Genomic DNA, 17,078 nt, shown 5'->3' with positions numbered 1-17,078 from the left:
CTCTCTGATATTCTCTCATCCTCTCTCCCCTCGACATCTCTATACGTCCAGGCGTCGTCGACGACGCACACGTGCCGCGTGCTCGGACGGTGCGGAGAGAGAGGGCGGTGTAGACCAGACAGATACACACACCTGCGCTCGACACCCTATACACCTGCAGACGGCGGCCGTGGAATCTGTCGCAGCGACCGCCAGCCCCAGCCGACGTCTGATCCCGGATCCGAGCAACGTCTCCTCCATCGCTAAGCACAGCGAGACCGGGGTGGACTCGCATCCTTCTGTGGGGACGACGAGGAACCTCTCCCTTCATTGCCGCCGCCCTCCCATTTTCCCGCCACATGTGTGTGACATCGCCCCGACGAGATGTCTACCCAGTCCCCCCCCCACCACCACCACCACCACCACCACCACCACCACCACTACTACTACTACAACCCCCGTCCCCTTCCCTCCTCTCACCTTTCCGACAGCGGCCTCCGCGCGCACACCGATACGGCACTCGAGCGCAATGCGACGACGCCAATCGCCCCTCTGCCTCCCCCGACTCTCATGCACCCGCCCTGTGTGTCCCCCTACCTTGCCTACGGTGGGCAAATTCGGACGCCGTGTTGTGTGGGCAACGCGAATCACAACCCACCTTGCGAATAACCAGGACACCACCTGCAGCTTGCCAAAGAAGAGAATGACGCTGCACTGGATCCCTACTTATCGAAGAGCGTGCGGCTGGTCTCCGTCGTCAGTCATCTCGACTCCTCCCCCTGTCCCTCCCTGCCTACCCGTCCAACAACCCTACTCGCCGAGAAATCGTTCCGTATGAGTCAACCGGTAAGCTTCACGCGGCTCTCCCCACTCCGATATTGATCCCCATATCTTGCTAGCACGGAACAGGAGAGAGAGCGAGAGCCCGAATATTCATGCCTGTGTATAGGGAAATACGTACTTGTGTGCCATCATGGGTATAAGTGGTAAGTGGGTGAGGGAGATACCGAGTCAAGGTACTAATATCGTATCACATGCTACTCTCTTTCTCTCTCTCTCTCTCTCTCTCTCTCTCTCTCTCTCTCTCTCTCTCTCTCTCTCTCTCTCTCTCTCTCTCTCTCTCTCTCTCTCTCTCTCTCTCTCTTTTTTCTCTCTCACTTCTTCCCGCTTCTCACTCTCCCCTTGGCATGCTCATCACACACTCGTTCTTCTTTCTCCTTTTCTCACCTGCTCGGTTTTGCTCACAGGTAGCCAGTCAATGGCTAATGACGTGTGATCGTGGTCTGTACGGTAGGCATCTCCTCCTTCTTTGTCGAAGCACCGGGCAGCGCCGCCTCCTCCGCTTCAATTCTGACCAGTACCTATAGCCAGGTGCCCGTAGTGTTGCTATTGTAAATATCTACCTCTGATGACCCCCAGATCAATTTAAGTGTTTTGCGGAGTGTCGAGACTCCTCTTAGTCTCCTACCTGCTTCATCCTCCACACTCTCCCGTTTTCCGCGTCAGCTTAGGAGGGCCATACTCGATCCGAGCTCTACCTAGAGCACCGAGCGTGGCTTCGAGAACACTCGAGACCATCAACATGTCAGATAAGCCGCCTACGGTGATAACCTCCACCCTCGGGTTAGCTGCCGTCGCCGTGTTCTCCGTCCCCGCCTTCGTAAATCTAAGTCGATTGCGTCGTCGTGAATCGAAAGCCGCCGCCGATGTCTACGAGGATGAAGACGGTGGGAGTATGCCTGACGCCGTCAAAGCGTTCAGCACCACGGCGCCCAAGGCTTTCATTCTGTTCTTTTCGTTACTTGGCCTGGCCCTATCGGTCGCCCTTGCGGTGATCTCGACTTTAGCTACGCGAAGCGCAAGAGACGACCCGTTTATAGAGGGTTGGTTAGGTGTGGCCGCTTGGGTAAGCTCACTGTCTCACGCATTCGGAGCATTCCGTTGCTTGGCCATTCATACTTACCGTTTCACTCGTACCCAGGCTCTCCTCACCTTGCAGGCTGCACGCATCGTGTCCAGCCGCAACTCAGTAGCCGCGTACGACCTGGGGTTGTGGTCCTTCTTCTCTTGTGCGATCTACGCGACCGCCCTGGTGGTCCGGGACAATGGCGTAGCAGCGGGCTTGCCTGGGCGCAACGCTACGACGATTCTCGTCATGCGAATCGCGAACGTAGCCGCCGCTGTTTGCTTGGCTATCGCTAGTCTGTCGATTCCTCGCCGACCTGACGTGTTTCACAACGGCCAGCTTGTCGACAGGTTGTATACCGAATCTGCGTGGAGTCGTTTCAACTGGAGCTGGCCTGCCGATCTACTTCGGCTGGCTGTCAAGAAGAAGAATCTTGACTTGGACGACCTGTTTAGACCCGATCATTACACGAGAGCGAAAGAGACGACCGCTGACTGGGAGAGTCGCGGATTCACCGGTCCCCTTTGGATTTCTATCATAGTTGCCCACAAGTGGAACTTTGTGCTTCAGTGGATACTAACTACCCTCACCGCTTTCCTCAACGTGGCCCCTCAGTGGGTTGTGTTGCAGCTGCTTAACATCTTAGAGCGACGGCAGGCCGAGGAGCGTCTTGGATACGAGGCATGGTTTTGGGTCATCTCGATCGCCGTGGCTACCCTTCTCCAGTCTTGGGTCGAGGCCTACGTCTACTGGCTATCGTGGGTGCAGATCTGCATACCAATCCGCGCCCAACTTTCCGCTCTCATTTTCCAGAAATCACTGAGACGTAAGGATGTCAAGGAGGCCACCAGGCCGAAATCCGCTCCGACAGAACCCTCCAACCCAAATATTGCCGGGCCTTCGGGAGAAGCCTCGACTCCCGATGCGCCGAACATCGACCTTGTCGAGGACGAGGCGGAACAGATCAAGAAGAGTAAACAGAGCACCATCAACTTGATAGGTGTGGATGCCAAGCGCGTGTCGGACTTTGCCGCCTTCAACAACTACTTCCCGGGGTCTCTTTTCAAGCTTATCGTGTCGCTGGTCTTTCTCGTAGACCTTTTGGGATGGAAGGCTCTGCTCGCAGGTTTCTCGACGATGCTGGCCGTTACTCCTATCAACATTTACTTTTCGAAGCGCTATTCCGACTCCCAAGACCGCTTGATGAGAGTTCGTGACGAGAAGCTAGAAGTCGTCTCCGAGGCCCTCCAGGGGATTCGTCAAATCAAATTCTCCGCCTTGGAATCTCAGTGGGAGAAGAAGATTGGCGAGGCTCGGGAACGGGAATTGGAGTCCGTGTGGGATGCTTTCGTCAACGATGCCATGCTCATCGGGTGTTGGATAACGAGTCCCATCATGCTTGCCGCTGCATCCCTAGCCGTCTACGCCGCCCTGCACGGCCAGCTCTCCCCTTCGGTCGCCTTTGTCAGCCTCGGTGTTTTCAAAGCACTGGAAGTTACCCTCTCCGTTATCCCCGAACTGACAACTGATCTTCTCGACGCCTGGATTTCCGTGAAGCGGATCGACGCATATTTGAAAGAGGCGGAGATTTCAAAAATTACCGAGGAAGCAGACGAAGTCACATTTAAGGATGCGTCCGTCGCTTGGCCGTCGGACAATACAGAGGATAATTCCGACCGATTTGTCCTGCGCGACATTAACGTCACCTTCCCCAAGGGCCAGCTCTCTATTATCTCGGGGAAAACTGGGAGCGGGAAGAGTCTCATGCTGGCAGCTATCTTAGGCGAAGTCGACATCGTAGCCGGGTCTATTAGCGCACCTCGAGCGCCGAAACAGCGTTACGACAGTAAAGCGAATAGAGATAACTGGATCATTCCAGGTGCTATCGCATTTGTCGCACAGATTCCGTGGATTGAGAACGCTACGGTTAAAGAGAACATCTTATTCGGACTCCCTTACGATGCATACCGATATAGTAAGACGGTGGAGGTCTGCGCTCTGGCCAAGGATATGGAGGTGTTTAGTGACGGCGAGAATACGGAAATAGGGGCTAACGGAATCAACCTGAGTGGTGGGCAGAAATGGCGAATCACGTAAGTCGAAAACCCCCCAAGCTTCACATCTTCCTATGGATACAGAGACGGTCTGTCGGCTCCCTCAACTCCCCCAGGTTAGCTCGGCATGCTCGAGAATCAGTCAGGTGAGCTCGTGAGGGTTTGCATTATTCGTGCGCTAACCTGAACATTCAAAAAGGCTCGCGCGCGCTATCTATTCTCGGGCCGGCGTCCTTGTTTTCGATGATATATTTAGTGCAGTGGATGCCCATGTCGGTCGTCATATCTTGGAGAAATGCCTGGTTGGAGAGTTGGGCGTCGGGCGAACAAGGATCCTGGTTACGCACCACGTCGCATTGTGCGAAACGAGGGCGAATTACCTCGTCGAGCTGGGAGACGGCCGTGTTTTGAACGCCGGACTTGTCGCGGAATTGGAACAAGCAGGAACCCTGGATCAGATCAAGAGCCACGAGCAGACAGAGCAAGAGATACGAGACGACGAAGATTCTACGGCCATCAGCTCCGAACAGACGTCCCAAGTCGGTGTCGAGCCTGACGAAGAGCCGCTTGCGAAAGTCCCGTCGAGAGCGGAGGCGCGTAAGTTTGTCGAGGAGGAGACGAGGGAGGAGGGGGCAGTCAAGGCGAAGGTTTACGCAGTGTACCTAAAGCACAGCGGCTCGTGGCCATTCTGGCTCACGGTTGTTTTTCTCTTCGTTCTCGTGCAGGTTCTGACACTCGGGCGTTCTTGGTGGCTCCGAATCTGGACGGGTTCGTACGATGAACAACATCGTTTGACTCCCCAACTGGAGAAGCTGGCGTATGCACAACAGTTCACCTCACAGCAGTTCACCATGCACCGCATGCTTCAACCATTGATCAAGCCGGACCAGAACCTAGGCTTCTACCTCGGAATCTACGTGTTGTTGTCAACCGTCACTTCAATCATCTCGACATTCCGCTATTTCTATGTCTTTCGAGGCTCGATACGTGCTTCCAGGGAGCTCTTCGCCAAGCTCAACTTCGTGGTGCTCCGAGCGCCGCTGCGGTGGTTGGATAGGGTCCCCCTCGGTAGGATCTTGAATCGGTTCACTTCAGACTTTCACATCGTCGATACCCGCACCGCGTACTCGTTGACATTCGCAGCAAGCGCCTTTATGAACCTAGTCGGGGTCATAGTCGCCGGCTTGTTCGTCTCGCCGGTAATAATCGTTTTGGCGGCGTTGCTTCTCATCATCTGCGCCTTCTACGCGTTTCGTTATCTTCACGGCGCCCGGCCCGTGAAGCGACTCGAATCGATAACCAAGTCCCCCGTCTTTGAGCAGTTCGGCTCTGCCTTAACCGGCGTCCAGACGATCCGATCGTATGATAAGAGCCAGGCCTACATCGAGCGCATGTACACGAAGCTGGACGACTGGACCGTGGCAACCTGGCACTTGTGGCTTTTCGTTCGTTGGATGGGATGGCGAATGGCGGTAGTGGGAAGCTTCTTCGCCTCGTTCGTCGCCATCCTGATCCTCATAGCCCCAGAGATCGACGCGGCCCTTGCTGGGTTCGGCCTGGCCTTTGCCCTCGAATTTTCGGGTCACGTCATGTGGACCATTCGCCATTACGCCGACGTGGAACTGGAAATGAACTCGGCAGAGCGAATTGTCGAGTACACGGAGCTGCCGACAGAGAGTCTTGGTGGTGAGAGCCCACCGGCAGCGTGGCCGGAGGAGGGGCGCATTGAGGTAAATGATCTCGTTGCGAGTTACGCCGACGATCTCCCGCCTGTTCTCAAAGGCCTCAACTTCACGGTCGAGCGCAACGAGCGCATTGGCGTGGTGGGGCGCACAGGGGCGGGCAAGTCGTCCTTGACGCTCGCGCTATTCCGCTTCCTCGAGGCGCGGTCCGGGAGCATATATATTGACAGAAGAGATATTTCCAAGATTAGGCTGCACGACTTACGTAGCCGCTTAGCGATCATACCCCAAGACCCTGTCCTCTTCAGCGGTACGGTGCGCTCGAACCTCGACCCGTTCGACGACCGCACGGATGCCGAACTCTTCGACTCGTTGGCACGAGTGCACCTGATCCCCGAAGACAGGAACCAGGACGATGATAACAGCGGGACCGGGGTCCAGGGCGATTCTTGGTCAGAAGGCACACACGCCCCGACGATTGGAACGTCGACGCCGACCTCAAGCACCCACAAGAAAAACACGAACATTTTCCGCAACCTGCTCTCGCCGATCTCGGAGGGTGGCCTTAACCTGTCTCAGGGCCAGCGGCAGCTGCTGTGCCTGGCGCGGGCGATCGTGTCGCGGCCGAAGGTCATGGTTTTGGACGAGGCGACGAGCGCGGTCGACATGGCGACAGACGCGCTGATCCAGCGCAGCATCCGCGAGGAGTTCCGCGACAGTACGCTCATCGTGATCGCGCACCGGCTGAGCACGATCGCTGACTTTGACCGCATCCTCGTTCTGAGCGACGGAACGGCCGCCGAGTACGACACGCCACGGAGACTGTGGGAGAAGGGCGCCGACGGTGAGGACGGCGTCGAGCGCGGGCTATTCCGCTCCATGTGTGAGCAGAGCGGCGAGAAGGAGCACTTGCGACGGATTATATACGGGGAAGTTTGATACGCGACCTCCTCTTATTTATTCATCTTTCGGCGGCGCGGAGAATAGGGTCACGGACTGTATTAGAGGCCGGAATTTAGGGAGGGTATACACCCCATGAGACGCCACATAATACCTAATAAGGAGGAAAGAAGAGAGGGTTTGGGGGTTGGAGTCGGGGCGGGGATGGGATTATTACCACATATATAACAGTACGATCTCTTTTACGAGCGAAGACCAAAGGGGAAGAAAAGCGGCCGAGTTATTTCGGAATGTGAAACATGAATTGTGCCGGAACTTGTCTAGTGATCCCCGCCGTTGCCTCCTTCTCGGTATTAGGAGCCTACGCCGATGCGGACGTCGACTCCGTTCGAACCCGTCCGCCTTCCGCGTTTCCGAGACGCACATCGCCTCCGTATACGTACTTACTTCGGATATATTAGACATACCCGTCTACAGCATGCCCGCTATGCCTATATACCGAGCCGAGCCGTCCAGGATCCAGCTTAACATGCATAGATGTCAAACTTGAGTTATGCTTTAGGCCATCTGACTACCGTTGCGCCAATGTGCTGCCTTCAAATATCTAAAGCTAATAGGCCTCGGGACTCGTCCACCGAAGCAGCAGATAGTAGAATGGGCAATGACACAGAAGAAGGTGTCCATTGGTGATGCTCAACTGTCAATTGCAGCCCGTCTCCTGACCCTATATACGTCGACAATAGCAACAGTATGTTCTATTAGGGCCTCCAGGTCTCCTGGAAGAAAAGAGAAACGTGAGCTGTAAGATCTCCCAAGGTGTCGGCCCCCTCCTCCCATTGGCCCGTCCAAGTCGCACCCTACCCGTATTTCCCTGCCGAGAAGTCGGAGCCCGATGGGCTATGGTGATTCTGTGGACCCTTTACACGTTGCAACATCGATTCTAATACGCCATCGTACTCCGAGAAGAGCACGTCCATCCACTCTTTCGTCTAGCGCGGAACAAAACTTTTTAACGTGATGGTAGGTCGTCATGATGTTGTCTCTCGCCATAACCGAGGGCCGTACAGCCGTCGAGTTTGCGATAGGTGGTAAGCGTAGCATCGAGGACTAGGCACGAGATGGATGATGGCGACGCAGGGTATCAAGGTGGAATTAATATTGTTAATTGGTGTAGGATGAGTCTCAGTACCCATCAAAATCGGGAGGGATGGTGATTTTGATAATACGCCGCCAGTAATGATGAAGGTCGGAATGTTGCACAGAGCACGCTCAGTGCCGATTGGCAAAATATCCGATTACGCAAACCACCACGACTGAGTATATGAAAAACTCGGCCAGGAACACATATTTGATGATGTGCCTTTGCCGCATCGTCAGCTGGCGCACTTCGCCGCCCGTGAACCAAACCAGAGACTCATTGAAGGTTCCCACAAGCACGGGGATCGCAAAAAAAGGAAGTAGTAAAGACAAGATCAACATCGTGTAGAACCAATACTTCCGTCGGCGACGGGAACTCTCCGAGACGCTGGATTCGATGGCTTCAATGATACTTCGGCGGCTCGCTGACTCTGGGAGCTGGCGCAAATCTATCTGACTCGAGGTAAGTCCGCAGTTGTGTGGTGTGAGAGGGAATAGTATACGTCTGGACCGTCTTAGCTCCTGGGACTTTGCTACAACTCGTGTTAGTCGTGTAGGGGTGGGCGAATCTTCCCAATGCAATAACGGCCTCTCTCCACTAGTAATAGTAGTAGGAGTGAAGCCGCGTTGGCTTGTTGTCACCAACGGCGAAGTATTGGGTTCTAATTGTAATTAGCTATGGCCACTAGAGAGAGAGAGAGAGAGAGAAGGGCGCATAACGGTACCTCTAGGAGTTTCGGTGCACGAGCCCCAGCTTAAGTTATGAGAGAGGGTCCGCGAAACGAGAGTTCCTCGTCTGTGGGCGGGGGCAGGAAGTTGGATAGGTGTCGACACCGGGAGGGAGGGAACCGGTGGTTGGGGTTTCGACGTTGAAGGCGGCAAGGTTTGGTCCGATTTGAGGCTTCCGCAGCGTCTGAGTCGTTCTTCTGTTGTTTCGGTCTCATCTGTCTCGCCGCTCTCTCGCTGACGTTTGTGCTTGCGCTGTGCCTCATCTAGTGGTAGCAGTTCAAATTCAAACTTTGGCTTTGACGGGATGAGCTCCCGGTTGAAGGATGATTCAGTACTGCCGGAGGCCATCCGGAGCTCCCCGTCGGCTGACCTATGCCGCCAGTTATTGTATTGGATTGGATACGCCTCATCCACAAGACGTCCGTCGTGTTGCTCCTGATGTGCCACCTGCTCGTGCTCTGACGAGCTATTACATGCTGCCGGCTGGCCGTCCATCGAACCGGTATCCGATCTGCTCATAATATCTCGTAAATCTCCTGAACTTTCCCGACTGGCATCGCCGCGCTGTTTGACGTTCGACTTTGGTCTAGATCCGCCGACAGATTGGTGGCTCAGAGTAGCCAAATGCCTACGAATATCAAGGCTGTAATCTGATTCCGAATCCCTGAATTCGTATCTGGTGGGTTTATTTCGACCGATTTTGAGAACAAAATTCCCCGATGAATCCGCCCGCCTATAGCTGTTATTTCTCACAAAGGGGTTCGACCACATTCGAGGAAGGGCAGGCCGTGCCTGGTCATCAGCGCTATTGTCCTTGGCGCCGCTGGAGAAGAAGGCATTCGCGTGTTCCGAAGATCCAGCAACACCTCGGTTGCCTCTCGTTTTCGGAAGTGGGTGTTGCTTTGCACCCTCGAGATCCTGTAATTCGTAAGATTCCGACTGGTTTCGGGCAAAAATACGGTGGCGCGACCGGGGCTGGCTGGGCAGCTTCCCCTCGTCGTCATCGGAAAAGTCTGCAATACTGCTTCCCGTGGTCTTAAAAACACCACGAGTGCCGAAAGGCCCCGGCAAATTCGAGTCGGCCTCGCTAACTTCCTCAGTCACCCAGTCCTCTCCACCGCTAGAGTCTCTCGGAAGCTTGCTCAGGTGACGACTAGTTCTCCATTCGTGCTTGTTCGATCTCCTGACCCCGTCCCGCCGACTGGTGTCTTCTTTTTCGAGTTGAGGTTTGTCTTCCAAGATCAACTTAAGTTCCCGAGTTCCTTTTGGGACGGCCTCCACTGACTTGTAAGAGCCATCTGGCGGCTGTATACATACAGGAGCGCTTGAATGACTTTGGGACTTGAGCTTTGGTTCTAGTTGTTTAGTGACGCCTTTCTCAGACGGGCTTGCCTCGGGGGTCACGAAGGCGGCTTGGCTATTTTCAGCTCCCCTACCTAGGCGCTTCAGGGCCAGGCTCACATCTCTTTCTTGGGCAATTCGCAGACTCGCCTGATGGTAGCTATCGTGGTGACCGAATGGGTCGATTATTGATCCACTCGTGCGGTCAACAAAAGATGGCTCACATTCATCTAAGGATTCGCTATGCTCGGATCGCCGTACTCCCTCCGGGTTTCGTGGTGGTGAGGATGGCCAAGGCTGTGGTAAACATGGACCATATAGTTCTTGAAGCTCATCCAGACCAAAAATCGATCTTGATCTCTTGTAAAACGGAGTGGTTGAGGGAGGACTGATACGTGACGCGGGTGATGATGTGCCAGCCGTATAAGATGAGTGATTCATACGAACTTCTACTTCTCTTCCTAGGAGGCCCGTATGCGCGGATGCAGACTGTCCTTGCCATGCATTCTCCGGATACTTTTTTCCCTCTGTCTCGGGTTCATGGCTGGGGAGTTCGGATCGTGTAGCCGCATCTTGGGAGTACCGTGAATTGGCCTCAGATCCAGGATGCATAGCCGTAGTTATATGCTGGCTGGAAGGAATCTCTAAACAGATGGGAGCATCGTGTCCCTCAGATATTGAGTGTCGGTCTTGTATATTCTCAGAGGAATCTTGAGAAACCTCCAGGGGCAAAGGTGCCTTCTGCTGTACTGTATTTCGCTCTTTCGCTCTGACTAGGGCGACAGAATTCCTCTTTCGTGATGTCGTTTCAAGAGTTGGTAGAGTGGGCTCAATGGGATTATTCGGAAAGTTCACGGGGTTCTCCTCAGAAGAGGACGTAGCGGATTCTCCCTGGGTATCGTGCAATTTGTCGTCTTCTGGAGACGGAGCGGCATCTGTAACCGACGGCTGGCTTTCGAGTGGAGGGCTCTGAGCATTCTCTCCAGAGCCTTTGCCATCTGGGCGACGCTCAAGTGGACCAACAGGAACGTTATTGGCACTGACGGCTCGTTGGGCAAATATATTACGCCGTGCCTCTTCCAGGTCCGAGAAAATAGCACCGCGAGAACTGGATACTGGGGGAGGGATCGGTCGGGTGCTAGTTTGCGAAGGGCTTTCGGAGAAACAGACAGTGCCCTCCTCTCGGCTATGGCTAGACACCATGGCTGGCGGATGTTCCCCTGTAATATATTGTTAGCGGTTGAAGTAGTGAAGGACGAACGAGGCCGGCAAGCAGGCCGGCCACGGGAGTGGGGACACACAAATGCGCGGTCCGATGCCAGGACGACAGAGAAGCGAGTCGGTAACGCGGGAGGGCTCTTGGGTGTCGAGCGTGAGGCAGGGTTGAGAAAGTCGAGCAGATACAGGTATCTCTACTAAGGCCCAGGAAGGCCCTGGCCAGAAGAGCGTCGGAGGAGTGAGAGTGGGAGTGGAAGCAGAGGCGGAAGAGAGACGATGTAACTAAGAGGGGAGTTGGTTGCTGGGGGGGGAGAGTCGGATCGAGTGGAAGGGGGGAAAGTGCGCGGTGGCGAATAGAGAGAAGGGGGTCGCAGCTGACGAGGGAAGAATTTTGCGTCGGTCCTTGCCGAGGCAGGTGAAGGAAACCACGGCGCCCCCCGGAGCGAGGGAGGGGCTGCCGGTGCCGAGGAAGTCGGGGGAGGGGAAGGGGGGGGCCTCTGACGTGCCTTCCGACCTCCGGATATTCCTTAGCCGGGAAGGATCACCACGAATCAGTCGACGACGGGGAAGGCGGGATGGGGAAGGTGGTTGCTTGGGGATCGATGAGAGGCAAGAGGAGACACGACAAGAAAAAAGAGGATGATAGAGGCGACACGACTGTGACTGGGGGTCGCGGATGTATGCCGCCGAGGGGGTTCGTTGCCTGTCGTCCTCCCGGTGATGGAGATAGAGGAGAGAGAGGGAGCGGAGAGGGGGGGTGGGGGGAAGTGAACAGGGAAAAGAAGAGACAGAGAGAGAGAGGCAGAGGCGCCGCGGTAGCAAAGCAAGAGGAACGAACATCAGACGAAAGAGACATCATAATGCCACATACCTCATACCTCAACGGCCGACGAATAGTGAATGCGCTGACAGAGGTGCGCTAACTTATCAAACAGGATGCCCTGCCCCAATCGTCCCCCTCCCGGCCCGCCGCCTCTCTCGAACGGGTGAGGATTGTTCGCCGGTTCTATCGTCGGAATCAAGATATACCGAGGCCGTCTCGCATATCATCAAGGCCAACGGCGGGAGACAAGAGGCCAGTGTCTGTGCTTGATTGCTATCGGTAGAAGGGTGAAGCGGCGAGCCACAACGCAACAGCACACGGCACGCAGCAATCAAGCTAGCCTCGTCCAAGTACCATTTGCTATGAGTACCTCTCACTCTCACTCTCACTCTCACTCTCACTCTCACTCTCACTCTCTATACAGGTATAGGTATATACTAGGCCGCTCCTCGTGGAGCCCCGCCATCTCGCCCCATCCGTCGAGAAGAAGGCGCTGATAGCGTATGCCGGGGACCGCTACCAGCGAGGACCACATGCTATAAGGCTATCCTCTGCTGCTATCGCACTGTTGCGGGCGAGGTTGAGTAGTAGGCATAGGGGCATTATCCTCCAATATCACTCTTGTCACTACTAATGCTAACTGCCCTAGCAGGCGGGCGTATTCTGCAAATGATACCGACCTACCTAGTTTCCGGGCAATGCTTGATATCGGCGGCATGTTTACGCAGAGCCGTGATACTCTGTTGCCGATAGCCTTCTTCGCCTCCCCATCGACCCCTAGCAGCTGTGAGCGACCACCCCTCTCAGAAAGCTGTGTGGGGGACAGCCTCAGAAGTCTTGGACGAGAAGTAGCCGCATGGGGTTGGTTGCATTGATAGCCTCCCGTCTAGGGCTGAGCTGGACCAATCCGTCTGCCCCCTTGGGATGTTCCGTGCCTGTAACCATCTGGAAGGGTTGTGTCTAGGGCACTTTGATAGATCGGTTCCCTACCCGGCTTTGGCTTCGTGCTTTGTCATGAAAGATCCCCAGGCCTTGCGCGGGTTCCACGTTTCCACAACTGATATCTGGTCCTTTCGTACGCTCGTAATACCTACGCTACGCGCTAAGTAGTTACCTACCTACCTAAAAAGCCACGATCCGCCAGCCCCCCTCTATTGTCCCTGAACCCTTTGTTGAACTTGACGGAATAACCGTCGTGGGTATTGATCTTAACATAGTCTTGTCCAGGGGTTGGAGTCGGTTGTGGCTTAATATAGGTAACTACATTCGAAGTTGTTCGGGGTTCTTTCTATTGGCCGTTGGTTATGAAACTATGGTATCTAGGTAGGTACCTAGGGTACCTACCTTAGGTAAGTAGGTACTTGAGTAGGTTAGGTACCTGCCTCTTACCTACTAGATGTACCTAGGTACCTAACCTCTTACAAGGTACCTACGAACTTTCATGTGGAGGGTGTTTGAGCTCGGTATTACGTGTAGGTACCTAAGGTACGCCTTACCTACCTGTAGGTACCTTTAGGCACCTCCCTGACTTCCATGGCACTGGCGGGATTCCCTGAGGTACGGTGGAGACAACGAGGTACCTATCTTAGGTAGCCGGACCTCATATATGTACCTACGTACCCCCTAGCCCGTGCCGCCTGTAGCAGGTACCTAGGTACCCTATGTCCGATTGGCTGGCACTTAGGAGCTCGCCCCCCCGCACACAACCGCGCACGGACCCATACCGGAGACTTGGATCCTGGCTCTTGATTTGACCGCCATAAATTGGTTGAAAGGAAGGCGCCCCGGGGGCCAGGGGCTGACAAAATCGCTAGAGGAGGAGCAACCCCGCGGGCTGGCTCGATAAAGGCAGTGACGGGCGCTAAGTCGGCAGGTCGGCGGAGCTGGAAATCGCCAACCTTTGCGCTTTCGTCACTGAATCCCGTGAGCCTTTGGGCGCGATTTTCCAATCTACCACCCGGCTCCATCTGGAGTCCGATTTCTCGTCCTATCGACCTGGACACCTCGACGCTTTCAGCCAGGCTGTCATCAAGACACTACATGATCATGCACATGTACCAGTCTTCGCTTTCTTTGTCTCCTCCTTCTCCTATCGTTACTGGGACTGTCGCTACTGCTTCTACGACTACCGCTGTTGTTGTTATCCTTGTCATCACTCCCGCTACCGCTGCCGCGTTTCTGATAGCGCCTTAACCTGCTCGCCGGTTCCGATCATTCAGGATCGTCTTCGTTATCGTGGACTCCGCGCGCGCGAATGCCGTGATCACCACACCGCGCCCGGACCATGGCGTGCCCCAACTGTCTCGATAACCTCCCCGATGAGATCTTCCTACATATCCTATCCTGTGAGTTTGCGCCCCACGGCATCCCTGGCTCATGCGCTTCTCGTGACGGAGTCCATCGTTCCTAACACGTGCGTCGCTCTATGTACTGCTAGTCTTGGAATCGTCCGACGTCGTTACTCTCCAGCGCGTTTCGAAACATTTCTTGGGGCTCTGCCGCGACGGCAATTTCTGGCGAAACAGGTGCCTCTCGACCTCGGCCGTCCGTGAACGAATCAGGCTCTGCCGATGGGGCCCTGATTGGATCGACGAAGACGGCACCAACCTTGGGCAGGCTACCCCGGGGGACGATCAGAATGGGGCTCATTGGAGTCTGCTCGAGAGCCTATCCCAGCTCGCTTCGAAGAGGAGGGAGAGAGAGCAGATTCGCATTGCCGCCAATTGGGACCCGACGTTTCCTAACGAGAAGACGAGTTGGTACAACGAATACATTCGGAGAAATGCACCGATTGCCGTGAGCTGGTTTGAACAACCACACGTTAAAAAGGGATCTTTGAAGGATTCAGTCGATGTCAGTGGCGTTGCTTTGTACAGGCCCCAGGGGCGGGAGCTGTTCGCCGTATCACCCCTCGACGATGGTTCGGTGTGCTTGTGGGACGTTGAAGGCAGTCGAGGTAGGAAAGGCTCGATCTTGTCCAAATCGGGTCCCGGTCTGCTGTGTACTGACGGGCCCGGTGCCAATCTCACGAAGAGGTCGAAGATGGTCAGTACGGGTGTGACGGAATGTGTTAGTGTCGATAGCCAGACGAATAGGGCTTTCTTCGCCGTCCAGGGCCGTAGGTCATCCCCTCCCGCGCGCTGGATGAGACGGGTTTCGCTGACGCCTGCAAAGATCTCATTGAGGTTAATCTCGAGACGCTACAAGTCGTGGGGAACCATCCGTTCGAATGGTCGATTACTACGCTGTCCGCTGCCGATCCCACGGTCCCTCTGACGGTTGGGACGCTCCACGGCCTACACTTGCATGATTTTCGAGCTAGATCTCAATACCAAGGAGGCCAAATGCGACTAGATAACTTGGGTAAGAGGGGGGGCCGGGATTTCACCCGGGTCCTGGATCCTCGACCACTCGCACCGTACGCTTCTCTCGCGCAGTCTGGCCCGCAGAGCATCCTCCACCTAGGACTCCCCGGCGACATCAGCCAATTATCGACCGATATCTTCGTGGCGGGTCGATTCTCGAATATACTCCATTACGACCGGCGCATGTTTCCAGCAATCCGGGGTTCCATTCACTCGGGCGCCAAGCTTTGTAGTCTCACATCGCTCCCTTACCCTTTCTCCAGCCTCGACAGTGATCTGCGTCGACACTTCCAGCTCTCGGAGGAACAGGTCGAAAAGGCTAAAAGCGTGACCGGCGGCAGGACGCTGATAGCATGTGGGGAATACAACACGAAGGGATCCCTCGAGCTGTACGGTCTGTCTTCTCCCGGTGCCGACGACGCCTCGGAGTCACGGGTTATCGAAAACTCGACAATGAAGAACCGGCAAACGGCATCGCAGTCGAAGCTCCTCTCTGTTATCAACCACGGCACTTGCATCGTTTTCTCTGACGGACAGGGCTATCTGAAGTGGTTCGAGAGGGACGGCTTCACGGAAGTGCGGCGTCATAAAATAGGGAAATCGGAAAAGATACTCCATCGCTCGCTGTTCGGGTCGATGCCTGGGTCGGACGACATTGCGCGGAAGATTCTGTCTACACAACCCAGCGGGCAGGATGGGGAGACTCAGGTCAACAAGGATGATATACTATTTTGGACCGGTGAGAAGTTGGGCGTGCTCGGCTTTTCATCCCAGACCGGGTTTTCCGCGGAGGATTTCGAAGAGAATACCAAGACGCCGGACGAAATGGCGGCAGAGGAGGAGGAGCAGATGTACGGCGAGAGGATGAGGCTAGCCTTAGAACGACAGGCTAACGAGGTCCGGTTCGTACAGGACCTTGGAGCTGGCAATCTTCGCAACGGGCCCTAGAAGCGCGGCGTATGATTTGCCGGCGGTGAGGCTCGGCGTCCACCCAACCCCCGGATGGCCGGTCAACCACCTGTATCGGGGCGTATTAGCAAGCAAGGAGACGCAAACACGTCACGCCCGATATTTATTGTTCAGAGAAGCTACCACGCGGAGACGACGGACCGCTGGTGCTGATGATGGCGCCCATACCGGGCCTCTCTCTACACGGATTGGCACGACGGGGAAGATCGGTGGGAGCGGGAGGGGGCTGTAGTTGAGTCATCCTACATACGTACGTGGACGCTGGATGAATGGGCGGGATCGGCGTTCTCGAAGGTGGGCAGAGGGATAGGAGCGAGGCGGAGACGTGATACGTTCCTCTTATCAGCAAGCCTCACAGACCATTGGCGGATAGGACCGACGTTTCGGGGGGGGGGGAGGTTTGAAGAGTGCCGCTTCTGGGCCCCGGTGGAAAAAAAACGTGCATGATATGCATGTACCCTGGCGGATCGTTGGCGCTACTGTAGGTATATAGGACGTCAGCGGAGACATGTACACCCATCCATCCAGTGTTGTAGGCGAGATAGGGAGGGGCAGAGAGGAGGAGGAGACAGGGGGCTGAAGAGAGAGATGTAGCACCTGACGTGGGAAGTGGGTTATTGTTTCTGGAGAGAATAATGTCGGTCTTGGTGGCGGGCTCGTCTCCTCCTCTTTCTGGGAATCGCGATGGCCATTTTCGTGGTTGTCGCCGACGTGGTTCTCGTGGCGGTCACTGTCCCCATTACTACGTTACTACGTTACTCTCTGGGTGTCTCTTTGCTCCGATTGCGCGAAAATTCGACGAAACGCCTAAGCAGAGAGATGGAGGGGAGGAGGGAGGGGGGAGGCATGGGGGTAGATTTCAGCGATGCCGCGCCGTGGTGGCAGACTCTCAACAAAAGAGAAGAGGTAGGTATGTAGCATGATGTACGAGGCGATACTGGAGCTATTGATTGACGCGTCAGGGCAAGTGAATAA

The 17,078-nt window shown here is 55.3% G+C and overlaps 4 protein-coding genes across 4 annotated transcripts; 3 read left to right on the top strand and 1 right to left on the bottom strand.

Annotated features, from left to right (window-relative positions):
* The first annotated feature begins 915 nt into the window (after window positions 1-915).
* GGS23DRAFT_308474 (uncharacterized protein) lies at window positions 916-1,454 on the top strand. The gene has a single exon (XM_051512776.1). The coding sequence runs from the start codon at window positions 1,014-1,016 to the stop codon at window positions 1,344-1,346; it is 333 nt and encodes a 110-aa protein (XP_051368362.1). The 5' UTR covers window positions 916-1,013; the 3' UTR covers window positions 1,347-1,454.
* Window positions 1,455-1,561: 107 nt separating this feature from the next.
* GGS23DRAFT_615845 (putative ATP-binding cassette transporter protein) lies at window positions 1,562-7,084 on the top strand (the record flags this gene model as incomplete). Its single annotated transcript, XM_051520740.1, has 3 exons — window positions 1,562-1,885; window positions 1,961-3,978; window positions 4,139-7,084. The coding sequence occupies 3 exons, from the start codon at window positions 1,562-1,564 to the stop codon at window positions 6,558-6,560; spliced, it is 4,764 nt and encodes a 1,587-aa protein (XP_051368361.1). The 3' UTR covers window positions 6,561-7,084.
* Window positions 7,085-7,790: 706 nt separating this feature from the next.
* GGS23DRAFT_615844 (uncharacterized protein) lies at window positions 7,791-10,063 on the bottom strand (the record flags this gene model as incomplete). Its single annotated transcript, XM_051520739.1, has 3 exons — window positions 7,791-8,191; window positions 8,627-9,924; window positions 9,990-10,063. The coding sequence occupies 3 exons, from the start codon at window positions 10,061-10,063 to the stop codon at window positions 7,791-7,793; spliced, it is 1,773 nt and encodes a 590-aa protein (XP_051368360.1).
* A 3,990-nt stretch (window positions 10,064-14,053) lies between these two features.
* Window positions 14,054-16,082, top strand: GGS23DRAFT_607365 (F-box domain-containing protein; the record flags this gene model as incomplete). Its single annotated transcript, XM_051520040.1, has 3 exons — window positions 14,054-14,114; window positions 14,207-14,887; window positions 14,944-16,082. The coding sequence occupies 3 exons, from the start codon at window positions 14,054-14,056 to the stop codon at window positions 16,080-16,082; spliced, it is 1,881 nt and encodes a 626-aa protein (XP_051368359.1).
* Window positions 16,083-17,078: the final 996 nt, after the last annotated feature.

The sequence above is a fragment of the Durotheca rogersii genome, assembly GCF_024521655.1.
Source record: "Durotheca rogersii strain YMJ 92031201 chromosome Unknown GGS23scaffold_30, whole genome shotgun sequence".
Taxonomy (NCBI): Eukaryota; Fungi; Ascomycota; class Sordariomycetes; order Xylariales; family Xylariaceae; genus Durotheca; species Durotheca rogersii.
The sequence above is the reverse complement of the archived record's forward strand: the minus strand, read 5'-3'. Positions and strand labels throughout refer to the sequence as shown.